Genomic DNA, 16,432 nt, shown 5'->3' on the forward strand with positions numbered 1-16,432 from the left:
TTTTCTTATCTCATTGTATCGATTACACTTCATCTTCCCTCCTACCCTATCTGATCTTCTCCAGAACGGCAAACACGACGAGGCCTGGATGGTGCTCAAGCACATCCACGACACCAACATGCGCGCCCGCGGGGAGCCCGAGCGAGTGTTCACTGTGAGTGAGAGCAGTGACACCTCCGCCTCCACCACCATCACCGCCACCACCAGCGCCTCCACCACCACCACCTCCACCGCCTCCACCAGCGCCTCCACCACCGCGAGGCTGCTGTGTGGAGGACAGGAGTGACCTCTGTCTCCCCCTACAGGTGAACAGGATTAAGGTCCCCAGGCAGCTGGACGAGCTGGTGGAGATGCAGAGCGAGACGGCCAACCCCGCGGCCAAGGCCTTCATGAAGATACGGGCCGAGATCAGAGGAGTAGGTTGCTTTTCTTAAGGGTTCTTAAGGGTCAGGCATATAATCGGAGATCAAGCGGTCCTGCTATGTTATAGCAGACCTTTGTGTAACATGTATGAACTAGTGCTGTCAAACGACTAAAATATTTAATCGCGATTAATCGCATTAATGTCATTGTTAACTGGTGATTAATCGCAAATAATCTCACATTTTTCATCTATTCTAAATGTCCCTTGATTTATTTCTGTACCATTATTTTTTTCTAATTTTAATGCTCTTATCAACATGGAAAAGTGGATCGGCTTGCTTTGTGCAAATGTTTTTTTATTGAAAACAACATTGCCATATACTGTAGTGTTCAATTTCACACTAACATTCTCACTTCATCATCGTCATTCACATTGTCTGAGAGCAAATAATCTCTCAGACAATGTAACACTGTCCATCAATAAAAGGGTAAAAAGACAAAAAAATTAAATGGAAAAAAAACCAGTTAATCTTAGATGCCTTTAAAATGGGTTTGCGTTGACGCCGTTAATAACGCGTTTAACTGACAGCACTAGTATGAACACATCGTTCACCGAGGCTTGAGCTTGTCTGCCATCAGACTTGAGATATAAATCTGAAGTCTGATTTGTGAGTCCAATGACAATCCAAGTCCACTTCAACAAACGTTCCACTTGTGACATCAATACTGTGAGAGTCCAACTAGGTGTGATTGATCGAGAGGTCAGATGGCTCCAGTCCCCCAGTGAGGTGATTCACATCAGCCAATCGCTGCACTGGGTCGACACTCCCACTCGTGATGTCACAGGTGGATGGGTTTTGTGACAGCTTGTGACGGCCAATGGACTAATGGACTAATAGAATAACGCCGCGTTCACAATGCACACGTCCGCTGACGGATGATGGATGACGGAGGGCGTGTCTGACGAATGGGGGAGTCGTCTTTGTAGACGCAACCTGCAGCCAATCAAATCGCTTCCCGCTAACAAAGCCGGCTTTTTCCTGCTTCTTCCTGCTTGTTATTGCAAAATCGATCCCGTAGTCGCAAGGAGTGTTGCTATGCGTAGCATTTTTAATTCCCCCGCTGCCGGCCGGCTTTTGACATATCCATGTGTTTTCCCGGGTTGTATCACAAAGGAGATTTTATTGGACAGAGTCCAAGTAGCGTCACAGTAATGTATTAGCATGTATTTAGCGATATTAGCTCAGGAGGTAGAGCGGGTTGGCTGGTAACCGCAAGGTTGGTGGTTCGATCCCCGCCTCCTCCTAGCGGAGTGTGGAGGTGTCCCTGAGCGAGACGCCTCACCCTGACTGCTCCTGACCCACTGGCTGTCGCCCTGCGTGGTTGACTCCGCCGTCGGTGTGTGAATGTGTGCATGAATGGGTGAATGTCAGTCAACACTGTAAAGCGCTTTGGATAAAAGCGCTTTATAAATGGTGGGTGGATCTCAGACCCTCTAGGGGGGTCGGGGGGCATGCTCCCCCGGAAGATTTCTTTTTACATTTTAAAGTTAAATGCATCAATCTGGTGCACTTTGAAAGCAACATTAAGAGGCTAGATCTATGAAGACCTGTGTGCTCTTGTAAACAATTTAATCCTAAACACATTGGTTGTATAGATACGAATGGTGAGAACACAAAATCAACTAGAGCATACATCTGAGCCTTCAAAGAAATGTATGGTTAACTGTGTTGAACTAGTTTATTTAAAAAAAATAATAATAATAATAAATAATTAATCCCATCATCCCTATTTACAAACTTTGCACCCCGAATTCGGACATTTGATTTTCCTGGGCTTTGAGAAAAACAGCTCTAATGCCCTTTGGTAATTAAATGCCTCTTGACTCGGCCCATTGATCGAGACCCTCAGGCAGGCAGCCAGGTGCTCTCCTTGCAGCCTGTTACGAAGGTCTGATTTGACCTGAAAATGAAGATAACTACAATTAGCCAAATGAATGAAAATATTTTGAGCACACTGCTCTTTTAATCAAGAAGAGTCTGCAGTTCGTCATGTAAGTGCAATGGGTTAAATGTTTGGCACACATCTCAGCAACATATTGCCATGCCCTCTGTCCTTACCCTGTTCATTGTGGAGAAGTCTCTCTCACAGTTGACCCTTCAACTTTATTAACAAAAAAAGCCTGACGTTACATGGTGAGGCAACTTGCTCCTCAGATGCTGAAAATAATTAACGTTAGGCTCGTGAGTCGCGGGGCTCTCGTCCGCGACGCCTTGTAAACGTTAAGTTAACTTACGTTGTCAGAGCCGCCGGTAATAACAAAGATTGTCTAACGTTATATACATTTATACTTTCTGAACCGTCTCTGGTAATAACATTAACGTTAGATAATTAGCTAACGTTAGCTAGCTAGATACAACTTTACACACTTTTTCACGGCAAGCAGCCGGATATATCAGTCGACATAATCGAGACTAGCTAACCAACGTCAACATTAATTATCAATAATAAACTTTTGCAGTATACGTTATCTGTTTGCTGTCGTACATTGATCAGGATCAAATTGTGTTTGAACTAGTGGATACTGTAAAGTTTGTTAACGTTACTTACCTCAAACGATGTGGTGTCCTGACGTCTCCGATGCTGTCAGGTAACGCTATTCCAGTGCGCGCGCGTGTGTGTATGAGTGTGCGCGCGCCGCGTACAGCGAGGAGGGGAGGGGCAGAGCCGGCTGACTGGAGTGAGAGCTTTGCTGAAGCAGTGGCGCGAAACACAAGTTACAGATCTTAATTATGTTATTATTATATAATTTTTTTCGGTTCATTCTGAGACTGTGGCGGGACAAATTAGACCATGGCGGGCCGCCACAGTCTCAGTAATTAATGGGAAACACTGACCATATATTTGCATAACCCAATCTGATTGGCCGACGGATCCGTTGCGGCCTGAAAAGTTGAAGATTTCTCAACTTTTTGACGCAGGCAACGGAGCCGACAGAACGGACGTTCCCACAATGCATTTCGAGAGCGCCGCCTGCGAAGTCAATGAGACCCATCAACGGACGTGTGCAGTGTGAACGCAGCGTAATGAACCTTTAAGGGATTGCCGTCCTCAACCAGGACTCATAAGGACAGGACTAACTAGTGTGGAACTGGGCGGCGTGCGGCTCAGGAGGTAGAGCGGGTCGGCTGGTCACCTGAAGGTCGCTGGTTCGATCCCCGGCTCCTCCTAGCGGAGTGTGGAGGTGTCCCTGAGCGAGACGCCCTAACCCTGACCGCTCCTGACCCGCTGGCTGTCGCCCTGCGTGGTGGACCCCGCCGTCGGTGTGTGAATGTGTGGATGAATGGGTGAATGTTCTGAAGCACTTTGAGTGGCCACTAAAGCGCTGTATGAAGACAGTCCGTTCACCACTCACAAACGGTTGTCCTGTTCCCCGCCAGCTGTGGATGACCTTCATGAGGTGCTTCAGTTACCCGGTGAAGGACAACACGCTGAAGCTGGCCGTGGTGTGGTTCACGCTGTCCTTCGGGTGAGACACACACACTCTGCTGCTCTTCATCCAGCCGGCCCTTCCCTGCTCCTCCTAATGTCCCCACAGTCAGTGTTGACTGGCGACCTAACGCATGTGTTTCCATCATCGTTCTCCATAACCCTCCTCTGGGAACATGTGGAGACGCCATGGTCTCTCTTTAATCTGCCAGCTCCTGTCTGCCTTAACTCAATAAGTCACAGCACGCACAAGCACAGCAACACAAACAGCACACAGCAACACAAACAGCACACAGCAACACAAACAGCACACAGCAACACAAACAGCACAAACACAGCAACACAAACAACACACAGCAACACAAACAGCACACAGCAACACAAACAGCACAAACACAGCAACACAAACAGCACAAACACAGCAACACAAACAGCACACAGCAACACAAACAGCACAAACACAGCAACACAAACAGCACAAACACAGCAACACAAACAACACACAGCAACACAAACAGCACAAACACAGCAACACAAACAGCACAAACACAGCAACACAAACAGCACACAGCAACACAAACAGCACACAGCAACACAAACAGCACAAACACAGCAACACAAACAGCACACAGCAACACAAACAGCACAAACACAGCAACACAAACAGCACAAACACAGCAACACAAACAGCACACAGCAACACAAACACAGTCCCACTCACAAGTGGGACTGTGTTTCTGTGTATGCATGTGCTAGTGGGCCTGTCTCATTGTGTTTGTCTGTGTGTGTCTTTGTGTTCTTGTGTGTGTGTGTGTGTGTGTGTGTGTGTGTGTGTGTGTGTGTTTGTGTGTGTGCCTGTCTCAGTGTGTGTGTGTGTGTGTGTGTGTGTGTGTGTGTGTGTGTGTGCGTGCGTGCGTGCGTGCGTGTGTGTTTTGATACATCCTTTATTGGGTCATGCTAGTGGTGATGGATGTGTGTGTGATGCAACAGGCCAGTGGTGAAGTCTGCCACCTGTCAACATGTCATCTCATTGTGGTGTCCTCATTGGTCCAGATCAGCCCTAGGGGGCGGGTCTTCTGTCACAGTGTAGCGTGACGTACAGCGTCTATAGGGATCCAGCTGGCTTTTCTTTTGGGAACACCTAACACACTTAATGCAAATGTATATTAATGTGTATTCATATATTCATATCATCTCCATATACACACAGACAAACATACGCAAGCACACACACACTCACTCACACACATGCTCTCTCTCTCATACTCACTCACTCACACACTCACTCACACACTCACTCACACATGACATTCCAAACCCCATAGTTAAAGGCCAGAGCATTTGTGTGTGGCCTAGTTCCATATGCACAAACCTGTCCTGTCTCCAATCAACACCGAGCTGGCAGCTGACTGGTGCACTTGAATGAATACTTTCCGTGATGCTCTTGACCACTAATGGCTAATGTGACGTCCCAGTAAGGAACTGGCAGTAACGTCTCTCTCCTCTGGTGTCTGGTGTGAGCAGGTATTATGGGCTGTCAGTGTGGTTCCCTGACGTCATCAAGCACCTCCAGGCAGATGAGTATGCCTCCAGGGTGAAGATCCACAATGGAGAACGTACCGAGGACTTCACCTTCAACTTCACCCTGGAGAACCAGATCCACCGGAACGGACTGTTCCAAAATGACAGGTAGACTTATTTTGTGATTCCTGCCCAAGTAGAAAAAATCCATGAAGACCTTTCTGTTTGGGGGTGCTAAATTAATAAACTTGCCTCCTTGTGTAGCAGGAGTTTGTCTTAGGTTGATGTGCTGATATTAAAGCTAGGGTAGGCAATTTATCTTAGTAGCATTTTTTGTCATATTTGTTGAAATTCTCTTGACATCCTGAAAGTAATCAATAAATGATGTGCTCTGACAAGAAAATGAAATCGTATCTGATCTATAATAAGCCCATCCCATCATTTCATACAGCCCAAATTAAATGATTGGATTGCCTACCTGTCTGTCTCCCCGGCCTACCCGGCTACCTGCCCACTGTAATATATAACACCTACTGTAATATATAACACCTACTGTAATATATAACACCTACTGTAATATATAACACCTACTGTAATATGTAACACCTACTGTAATATATAACACCTACTGTAATATATAACACCTACTGTAATATATAACACCTGTAATATATAACACCTACTGTAATATATAACACCTACTGTAATATAAAACACCTACTGTAATATATAACATCTACTGTAATATATAACACCTACTGTAATATATAACACCTACTTTAATATATAACACCTACTGTAATATAAAACACCTACTGTAATATATAACACCTACTGTAATATATAACACCTGTAATATATAACACCTACTGTAATATATAACACCTACTGTAATATATAACACCTGTAATATATAACACCTACTGTAATATATAACACCTACTGTAATATATAACACCTGTAATATATAACACCTACTGTAATATATAACACCTGTAATATATAACACCTACTGTAATATATAACACCTGTAATATATAACACCTACTGTAATATATAACACCTGTAATATATAACACCTACTGTAATATATAACACCTGTAATATAAAACACCTACTGTAATATATAACACCTACTGTAATATATAACACCTACTGTAATATATAACACCTACTGTAATATATAACACCTGTAATATATAACACCTACTGTAATATATAACACCTACTGTAATATATAACACCTGTAATATAAAACACCTACTGTAATATATAACACCTACTGTAATATATAACACCTGTAATATATAACACCTACTGTAATATATAACACCTGTAATATATAACACCTACTGTAATATATAACACCTGTAATATATAACACCTACTGTAATATATAACACCTGTAATATAAAACACATACTGTAATATATAACACCTACTGTAATATATAACACCTACTGTAATATATAACACCTGTAATATAAAACACCTACTGTAATATATAACACCTACTGTAATATATAACACCTACTGTAATATATAACACCTACTGTAATATATAACACCTGTAATATATAACACCTACTGTAATATATAACACCTGTAATATATAACACCTACTGTAATATATAACACCTGTAATATAAAACACCTACTGTAATATATAACACCTACTGTAATATATAACACCTACTGTAATATATAACACCTGTAATATATAACACCTGTAATATATAACACCTACTGTAATATATAACACCTGTAATATATAACACCTACTGTAATATATAACACCTACTGTAATATATAACACCTGTAATATATAACACCTACTGTAATATATAACACCTACTGTAATATATAACACCTGTAATATAAAACACCTACTGTAATATATAACACCTACTGTAATATATAACACCTGTAATATATAACACCTACTGTAATATATAACACCTGTAATATATAACACCTACTGTAATATATAACACCTACTGTAATATATAACACCTGTAATATAAAACACCTACTGTAATATATAATACCTACTGTAATATATAACACCTACTGTAATATATAACACCTACTGTAATATATAACACCTGTAATATATAACACCTACTGTAATATATAACACCTGTAATATATAACACCTGTAATATATAACACCTACTGTAATATATAACACCTACTGTAATATATAACACCTACTGTAATATATAACACCTGTAATATATAACACCTACTGTAATATATAACACCTACTGTAATATATAACACCTACTGTAATATATAACACCTACTGTAATATATAACATCTACTGTAATATATAACACCTACTGTAATATATAACACCTACTGTAATATATAACACCTACTGTAATATATAACACCTGTAATATAAAACACCTACTGTAATATATAACACCTGTAATATATAACACCTACTGTAATATAAAACACCTACTGTAATATATAACACCTACTGTAATATATTACACCTACTGTAATATATAACACCTGTAATATATAACACCTACTGTAATATATAACACCTGTAATATATAACACCTACTGTAATATATAACACCTACTGTAATATATAACACCTACTGTAATATATAACACCTACTGTAATATAAAACACCTGTAATATATAACACCTACTGTAATATATAACACCTACTGTAATATATAACACCTGTAATATATAACACCTACTGTAATATATAACACCTACTGTAATATATAACACCCACTGTAATATATAACACCTACTGTAATATATAACACCTACTGTAATATATAACACCTGTAATATAAAACACCTACTGTAATATATAACACCTGTAATATATAACACCTACTGTAATATATAACACCTGTAATATAAAACACATACTGTAATATATAACACCTACTGTAATATATAACACCTGTAATATATAACACCTACTGTAATATATAACACCTGTAATATAAAACACATACTGTAATATATAACACCTACTGTAATATATAACACCTACTGTAATATATAACACCTGTAATATATAACACCTACTGTAATATATAACACCTGTAATATATAACACCTACTGTAATATATAACACCTACTGTAATATATAACACCTGTAATATATAACACCTACTGTAATATATAACATCTACTGTAATATATAACACCTACTGTAATATATAACACCTACTGTAATATATAACACCTGTAATATATAACACCTACTGTAATATATAACACCTGTAATATATAACACCTACTGTAATATATAACACCTGTAATATATAACACCTACTGTAATATATAACACCTGTAATATATAACACCTACTGTAATATATAACACCTACTGTAATATATAACACCTGTAATATATAACACCTACTGTAATATATAACACCTGTAATATATAACACCTACTGTAATATATAACACCTACTGTAATATATAACACCTGTAATATATAACACCTACTGTAATATATAACACCTGTAATATAAAACACCTACTGTAATATATAACACCTACTGTAATATATAACACCTACTGTAATATATAACACCTGTAATATATAACACCTACTGTAATATATAACACCTGTAATATAAAACACCTACTGTAATATATAACAGGCAAATAGCTTAGCCTGCTGTCTGTACGATGGATTTCTACTGCGTGTTCATTCTGTGTCATCACCATTCTTCAACATGGTTGAGGAGTGTTGGAAAACCCTCAAATGACAATGATGGAGCGTCGGTGGTGTGACCCAATCCAGATGTAGGGTCACAGCGGGGTACGGCAGCCTCTGGGACATCATACGTGATGTTTGATGTCTTTAATCACGCTGTGTGTTCGCTCCACAGGTTCATCGCCATGAGGTTCAAGGCAGTGACCTTCATCGACTCCACCTTCGTCAACTGTTACTTTGAAGACGTCTCCTCCGTCGCCTCCTCCTTCAAGAACTGCACCTTTATAGATTCCTTCTTTTATAACACTGGTTAGTCCACGGAAAGACCTGCCGTCTGTCTGTCTGTCTGTCTGTCTGTCGGAGCATCTGTCTCTGTGTTTGTCCCTCCATGTCCATTTGACCGGGTTGTCTGTCTGTCTGTCTGTCTGTCTGTCTGTCTGTCTGTCCGGTCAGTACTAGTCAGTACCGGTCAGCTGAACCCAATGGTTTGGAGGCGGAGGGGATGTTGTGTCGTACTAGACGTTGTGTTGTACCAGACGTAGGGCAGAACCCTCTCAGGACGTTTCCAGAGAGAGGTGCTGATTCAGACCATGTGGAGCACAGGCTGCAGAATGGCCTCCGTCCAGCACTTAGGAAACAGCTGAGCATGAGGAGATGATAGCAGCCTGTCTGGCTGCTCCTCTACGGAGCAGTGGGCAGAGACACAGGGGATACTGATGAGGGATAGGAGTGGATGTACAGTAGAGATGGAGGCCATAGTTTGTGAGATGATCGTTATTTATGTATGTGTCACTGAATGAATCCATCGTCACCACTGTGGATCAAGGAATGGTAAATGTTTCAGTTGTCAACAACCTGTTAATCAAATGGTACCACTGTTAGATTGAAGTCACGTGTTTATTTAGTTGGGTTTGTAGCTGATATCCTCTCATTGTGTTCATGGGGAATATATTCCTGAATACCAACGAGTGTTTCAACTCCGTTCTGTGACGTCCCTCTTCCCTCCCGCCCTCTGTTCAAACGGCAGATATCGATGACGCCAAGCTCACCAACTCCCGTGTGATCAACAGCTCCTTCCACCACAACAAGATGGGCTGCCAGATGACGTTTGACGACGACTACAGCGCCTACTGGGTCTACTTTGTAAACTTCCTGGGAACTCTGGCCGTGTTGCCTGGCAACATCGTCTCTGCGCTGCTCATGGACAAGATCGGCCGCCTCAGCATGCTGGGTAGGAGAGTCTGTTTGATGTCTGCTCCGGTGGGATACTCAGATCTCACAATCCACTTTAGATCTGGGAGCGCATGTAAACAGCTGCCTCTAATCTGGTTTGAAAGAGTTCAGATTGACTTTAGATCTAGAAGCCCATGTAAACAGCTGCCTCTAATCTGGTTTGAAAGAGTTCAGATTGACTTTAGATCTAGAAGCCCATGTAAACAGCTGCCTCTAATCTGGTTTGAAAGCCCCTCCCTTATTTTGCACACCGAATATATATTAATACATAATACATATGTATTAATATAGCTTATTACACGGCTCTTCTCAATGCTGTGGAACGCTCCGTTCACTTGCACGTCTTGGGCGGACTATTTCTCTTCTGATCAACACTACCAATGGTAATTGTAGAAAGAGTTATTTTTTTGTTTTGGCAAGTAGCCGTGTAATAAGTGGGATAATGTATAGAATATCGCCGGTCATTATCGGGAAATAAGTCCTGAAGGGGCTTATTTTAGATAATATACTATACATTATCCCTTACATATTATATGCTATATTATAGCATATAATATGCCATTATATAATGCTAGAATATAATATGTAAATATGATATATACTATAATATTATTATTATAGTATATTACAAAACATACTGAGCAGAACTGAGTCTAGGAAGGTCTGTTTTTCAGGTCCGGAACTGAAGAAAAAATATATATTAATATTAAATAAATAAAACATTCTCCATCTCTTGTTTCTATAATGTAGCACTTGAAGCAGTTTGCCTATTTGAAGAATATTATGTGTAAGAGCCAAATTCATGATTTCATGTGTTATAATAATTTAGTTAAAAGGATTAAAAATGCAATAGTTAAGATAAATAATTTCATTGTGATTTGAAAGAATACGTAGGTAAAATTAATAATTTAGTGATGTGTTAATGAAAACGTTATATAAAATGTTAATGAAAACCTATCAGGATGTAAGCTTCCAATCAGAGAGCAGCGAGTCAGCGTAAGATCACCTAATGGGACTCGTTCAGTTCAGATTGAATTCAGAGACGTTGGAAGCAACATCGTTTTTTGACCGTGTAGACGGGTGAATTGTGAATATGTGAACAACTTTATCAGTAAACACTTGAAGAAGATCATCTTGCCTCACTCGCGTTTCAATTACTAGTTGCTAAGACTGATTTCAAATTGTGGTACAGAAGACAAAACAGCGTGCCACTACCTTATGAATCTCACATGGTTCGTACACCTTCCTGATTGTATCTTCATGATTGAATGGCCTCATTGTCTCTGGTGTGAGCTCAGTAAACAGAGCTGCTGTCCCTGTCCCCACCACAGGGGGCTCCATGGTGCTGTCAGGGATCAGCTGTTTCTTCCTGTGGTTCGGCACCAGCGAGTCCATGATGATCTTCATGCTGTGTCTGTACAACGGACTCAGCATCTCGGCGTGGAACTCCCTGGACGTGGTCACCGCCGAGATCTACCCCACCGACAGGAGGTGGGTGCTGTGGGTGTCGTTGTGCACTAGGTGTCGTTGGTGGGTGTCATAAGGACCTGTGCTGTATTCCCATATCCACGATATCCATGAGTACACTTAAATGTAGTACACCATCCGCACTGACTAAGCGCGCTGATTTTCAGATGTCAGTGTTGTTCCAAATCGAACACTCCGTGGTACGCTAACCGGAAATTACGATCGCGCCTGCCTCCACGGCTCCTCCTGAAGTCTTTACGCCTCGCAGCTATAGGAAGCTATAAAAGTTATAAAAACTACAAAATGACCCCGGAAAATGCGGCGACGTTGGCTCAGCCTGGCTCCGCCCTCCTCCTCTACGTAGGTCAGGTCTGGCTCCGCCCTCCTCCTCTACGTAGGTCAGGTCTGGCTCCGCCCTCCTCCTCTACGTAGGTCAGGTCTCAGTCTGGCTCCGCCCTCCTCCTCTACGTAGGTCAGGTCTGGCTCCGCCCTCCTCCTCTACGTAGGTCAGGTCTCAGTCTGGCTCCGCCCTCCTCCTCTACGTAGGTCAGGTCTGGCTCCGCCCTCCTCCTCTACGTAGGTCAGGTCTGGCTCCGCCCTCCTCCTCTACGTAGGTCAGGTCTGGCTCCGCCCTCCTCCTCTACGTAGGTCAGGTCTGGCTCCGCCCTCCTCCTCTACGTAGGTCAGGTCTGGCTCCGCCCTCCTCCTCTACGTAGGTCAGGTCTGCCCCTGCTTCTCGTCGACCTGCCCTCTGTGTGTCCAACACGGAGCGCCACCAAGAACCTCTTTGTACATTGAAAACAACGAGGTGATAGGGAAGTAGTGTGACCACGATGAGGCCACCACACAGTGAGCATCACACTGTACAGTATACATACAGTATGTGAAAGGAGTTTGTATGATGTTGTGTGTTTTGATTCTATATGAGAGGTGTTTGTATGACGTTGTGTGTTTTGATTCTATATGAGAGGTGTTTGGTTGACGTGTGTTTTGATTCTATATGAGAGGTGTTTGGTTGACGTGTCTTTTGATTCTATATAAAAGGTGTTTGGTTGACGTGTGTTTTGATTCTATATGAGAGGTGTTTGGTTGACGTTGTGTGTTTTGATTCTATATGAGAGGTGTTTGGTTGACGTGTGTTTTGATTCTATATGAGAGGTGTTTGGTTGACGTGTGTTTTGATTCTATATGAGAGGTGTTTGGTTGACGTTGTGTGTTTTGATTCTATATGAGAGGTGTTTGGTTGACGTTGTGTGTTTTGATTCTATATGAGAGGTGTTTGGTTGACGTTGTGTGTTTTGATTCTATATGAGAGGTGTTTGGTTGACGTTGTGTGTTTTGATTCTATATGAGAGGTGTTTGGTTGACGTTGTGTGTTTTGATTCTATATGAGAGGTGTTTGGTTGACGTTGTGTGTTTTGATTCTATATGAGAGGTGTTTGGTTGACGTTGTGTGTTTTGATTCTATATGAGAGGTGTTTGGTTGACGTTGTGTGTTTTGATTCTATATGAGAGGTGTTTGGTTGACGTTGTGTGTTTTGATTCTATATGAGAGGTGTTTGGTTGACGTTGTGTGTTTTGATTCTATATGAGAGGTGTTTGGTTGACGTTGTGTGTTTTGATTCTATATGAGAGGTGTTTGGTTGACGTTGTGTGTTTTGATTCTATATGAGAGGTGTTTGGTTGACGTTGTGTGTTTTGATTCTATATGAGAGGTGTTTGGTTGACGTTGTGTGTTTTGATTCTATATGAGAGGTGTTTGGTTGACGTTGTGTGTTTTGATTCTATATGAGAGGTGTTTGGTTGACGTTGTGTGTTTTGATTCTATATGAGAGGTGTTTGGTTGACGTTGTGTGTTTTGATTCTATATGAGAGGTGTTTGGTTGACGTTGTGTGTTTTGATTCTATATGAGAGGTGTTTGGTTGACGTTGTGTGTTTTGATTCTATATGAGAGGTGTTTGGTTGACGTGTGTTTTGATTCTATATGAGAGGTGTTTGGTTGACGTTGTGTGATTTGATTCTATATGAGAGGTGTTTGGTTGACGTTGTGTGTTTTGATTCTATATGAGAGGTGTTTGGTTGACGTTGTGTGATTTGATTCTATATGAGAGGTGTTTGGTTGACGTTGTGTGTTTTGATTCTATATAAAAGGTGTTTGGTTGACGTTGTGTGTTTTGATTCTATATGAGAGGTGTTTGGTTGACGTTGTGTGTTTTGATTCTATATGAGAGGTGTTTGGTTGACGTTGTGTGTTTTGATTCTATATGAGAGGTGTTTGGTTGACGTTGTGTGTTTTGATTCTATATGAGAGGTGTTTGGTTGACGTTGTGTGTTTTGATTCTATATGAGAGGTGTTTGGTTGACGTGTGTTTTGATTCTATATGAGAGGTGTTTGGTTGACGTTGTGTGTTTTGATTCTATATGAGAGGTGTTTGGTTGACGTTGTGTGTTTTGATTCTATATGAGAGGTGTTTGGTTGACGTTGTGTGATTTGATTCTATATGAGAGGTGTTTGGTTGACGTTGTGTGATTTGATTCTATATGAGAGGTGTTTGGTTGACGTTGTGTGTTTTGATTCTATATGAGAGGTGTTTGGTTGACGTTGTGTGTTTTGATTCTATATGAGAGGTGTTTGGTTGACGTTGTGTGTTTTGATTCTATATGAGAGGTGTTTGGTTGACGTTGTGTGTTTTGATTCTATATGAGAGGTGTTTGGTTGACGTGTGTTTTGATTCTATATGAGAGGTGTTTGGTTGACGTTGTGTGTTTTGATTCTATATGAGAGGTGTTTGGTTGACGTTGTGTGTTTTGATTCTATATGAGAGGTGTTTGGTTGACGTTGTGTGATTTGATTCTATATGAGAGGTGTTTGGTTGACGTTGTGTGTTTTGATTCTATATGAGAGGTGTTTGGTTGACGTTGTGTGTTTTGATTCTATATGAGAGGTGTTTGGTTGACGTTGTGTGTTTTGATTCTATATGAAAGGTGTTTGGTTGACGTTGTGTGTTTTGATTCTATATGAGAGGTGTTTGGTTGACGTTGTGTGTTTTGATTCTATATGAGAGGTGTTTGGTTGACGTTGTGTGTTTTGATTCTATATGAGAGGTGTTTGGTTGACGTTGTGTGTTTTGATTCTATATGAGAGGTGTTTGGTTGACGTTGTGTGTTTTGATTCTATATGAGAGGTGTTTGGTTGACGTTGTGTGTTTTGATTCTATATGAGAGGTGTTTGGTTGACGTTGTGTGTTTTGATTCTATATGAGAGGTGTTTGGTTGACGTTGTGTGTTTTGATTCTATATGAGAGGTGTTTGGTTGACGTTGTGTGTTTTGATTCTATATGAGAGGTGTTTGGTTGACGTTGTGTGTTTTGATTCTATATGAGAGGTGTTTGGTTGACGTTGTGTGTTTTGATTCTATATGAGAGGTGTTTGGTTGACGTTGTGTGTTTTGATTCTATATGAGAGGTGTTTGGTTGACGTTGTGTGTTTTGATTCTATATGAGAGGTGTTTGGTTGACGTTGTGTGTTTTGATTCTATATGAGAGGTGTTTGGTTGACGTTGTGTGTTTTGATTCTATATGAGAGGTGTTTGGTTGACGTTGTGTGTTTTGATTCTATATGAGAGGTGTTTGGTTGACGTTGTGTGTTTTGATTCTATATGAGAGGTGTTTGGTTGACGTTGTGTGTTTTGATTCTATATGAGAGGTGTTTGGTTGACGTTGTGTGTTTTGATTCTATATGAGAGGTGTTTGGTTGACGTTGTGTGTTTTGATTCTATATGAGAGGTGTTTGGTTGACGTTGTGTGTTTTGATTCTATATGAGAGGTGTTTGGTTGACGTTGTGTGTGTGTTTGGTTGACGTTGTGCGCCGTGTGTTTCTCCCAGGGGAACCGGCTTCGGGTTCTGTAACGCCATGTGCAAGCTGGCGGCGGTGCTGGGGAACGTGGTGTTCGGCTCGCTGGTGGGCGTCAGCAAGGCGGTGCCCATCCTTCTGGCCTCGGCCGTGCTGGTGGGCGGCGGCCTGGTGGGGCTCAGGCTCCCCGACACACGGGCCAACGTCCTCATGTGATCGACTAACGACGTTATTTCATTTGTTGGTTTTCCTCCATTTAATTGCATTAATGTGTTTGATGTTTTCTTGTATCTGTGCATTTATTTTTGTGTTTTGAATTTAGATTATTTGTATTTATTTATCTTTAATTAGTGTTTTTACTTTGTTGTTTTAGTTTTTACATCTGGATTTAGTCCATGACATCAAAGTGCCAAAATGCTAGAAATCCTAGCACCCTTCTGGTTATTTTAAGCCAAATTCAGTTGTTGGCAAGTCCGACAGATTGTCTGTTGTTAAACCAGTAGCAAATAATAAGCAGAAAATATGGAACAATGAAATATAGTCACCGTTATTTGCAGTCGCAAATACACAGAGGCTCATCGTTGTGTTTATATTATGGAGTGTATAAACACAGTAAGTGGTCCTTATTACGTCTTATTCTGGGCAGTATGGATCTATATGGTACCACGGTCCTGAGTTAGGTCATTAGGTCTGGATCCCTGGTTCTTAGAACCACGGATCTTCAGAGCTCAGCAGGGCTGACCCTCTGGGGTCCACCCTGACCCTCTGGGGTCCACCCTCTGGGGTCCACCCTA

The 16,432-nt window shown here is 41.1% G+C and overlaps 1 protein-coding gene across 1 annotated transcript in view; it reads left to right on the forward strand.

Annotated features, from left to right (window-relative positions):
- LOC311368089 (synaptic vesicle glycoprotein 2C-like) overlaps positions 1-15,854 on the forward strand; it is a gene marked incomplete at both ends in the record, with an annotated part of 28,655 nt that extends 12,801 nt beyond the window's left edge. The window contains 8 exons of the mRNA XM_084486976.1: positions 65-154; positions 306-416; positions 3,804-3,892; positions 5,377-5,541; positions 9,260-9,393; positions 10,112-10,315; positions 11,649-11,808; positions 15,671-15,854. Of these exons, the coding sequence (XP_084343102.1) occupies positions 65-154; positions 306-416; positions 3,804-3,892; positions 5,377-5,541; positions 9,260-9,393; positions 10,112-10,315; positions 11,649-11,808; positions 15,671-15,854 (1,137 nt within the window). The remainder of the gene's footprint in view (positions 1-64; positions 155-305; positions 417-3,803; positions 3,893-5,376; positions 5,542-9,259; positions 9,394-10,111; positions 10,316-11,648; positions 11,809-15,670) is intronic.
- Between the last annotated feature and the right edge of the window lie 578 nt (positions 15,855-16,432).

Source organism: Micromesistius poutassou, assembly GCF_964030765.1.
Source record: "Micromesistius poutassou genome assembly, chromosome: 22".
Classification (NCBI taxonomy): domain Eukaryota; kingdom Metazoa; phylum Chordata; class Actinopteri; order Gadiformes; family Gadidae; genus Micromesistius; species Micromesistius poutassou.